The sequence below is a fragment of the Ailuropoda melanoleuca genome, unplaced genomic scaffold (assembly GCF_002007445.2).
Source record: "Ailuropoda melanoleuca isolate Jingjing unplaced genomic scaffold, ASM200744v2 unplaced-scaffold61604, whole genome shotgun sequence".
NCBI lineage: Eukaryota > Metazoa > Chordata > Mammalia > Carnivora > Ursidae > Ailuropoda > Ailuropoda melanoleuca.
In genome coordinates this window covers 1-1,021 of record NW_023235620.1, presented here as the reverse complement: position 1 = coordinate 1,021, position 1,021 = coordinate 1, and the positions used below count along the sequence as shown (strand labels likewise).

General features: G+C 54.1%; 1 protein-coding gene across 1 annotated transcript; it reads left to right on the top strand.

The window, feature by feature from the left end:
* Positions 1 to 6: 6 nt before the first annotated feature.
* LOC117799986 (60S acidic ribosomal protein P0-like) lies at positions 7 to 945 on the top strand (the record flags this gene model as incomplete). Its single annotated transcript, XM_034652513.1, has 1 exon — positions 7 to 945. A coding segment is annotated over one exon (939 nt), but the record flags the coding sequence as incomplete, so codon positions are not given.
* Positions 946 to 1,021: the final 76 nt, after the last annotated feature.

The following is a 1,021-nucleotide window of genomic DNA, read 5'->3' as shown; positions in this document are numbered from 1 at the left end:
CCCAGGGAAGACCGAGCCACGTGGAAGTCCAACTACTTCCTCAAGATCATCCAACTCTTGGATGATTATCCGAAATGCTTTGTTGTGGGAGCAGACAATGTTGGCTCCAAGCAGATGCAGCAAATCCGCATGTCCCTGCGCGGAAAGGCTGTGGTCCTCATGGGGAAGAACACGATGATGCGCAAGGCCATCCGAGGGCATCTGGAAAACAACCCCGCGTTGGAGAAGCTGCTGCCTCATATCCGAGGGAATGTGGGCTTCGTGTTCACCAAGGAGGATCTGACAGAAATCAGAGACATGCTGTTAGCGAACAAGGTACCAGCTGCTGCTCGGGCGGGGGCCATCGCTCCCTGCGATGTTATCGTGCCAGCTCAGAACACTGGGCTGGGCCCCGAGAAGACCTCCTTTTTCCAGGCTTTGGGTATCACCACCAAAATCTCCAGAGGCACCATTGAAATTCTGAGTGATGTGCAGTTGATCAAGACTGGCGATAAAGTGGGTGCCAGCGAAGCCACCTTGCTGAACATGCTGAACATCTCGCCCTTCTCCTTTGGGCTCATCATCCAGCAGGTGTTTGACAACGGAAGCATTTACAACCCGGAGGTTTTGGACATTACAGAGGAAACTCTGCATGGACGCTTCCTGGAGGGGGTCCGTAACGTAGCCAGCGTTTGCCTCCAGATCGGCTACCCAACGGTTGCCTCTGTGCCCCACTCCATCATCAATGGGTACAAGCGAGTCCTGGCTGTGGCGGTGGAGACCGACTACTCTTTCCCATTGGCTGAGAAGGTGAAGGCCTTCCTGGCTGATCCGTCAGCGTTTCTGGCTGCCGCCCCAGCAGCAAGCACAGAAGCTGCTCCTGCTGCAGCCGCCCCGGCCAAAGAGGAGGCGAAGGAAGAATCCGAGGAGTCTGATGAAGACATGGGTTTCGGGCTCTTTGACTGACCTGGTTGTGTCTTTTTTCCCTAGTCTTACTGGAGTGGAATTCAGAAGAAATAAAAACATTCTTTACCAAGCCAAA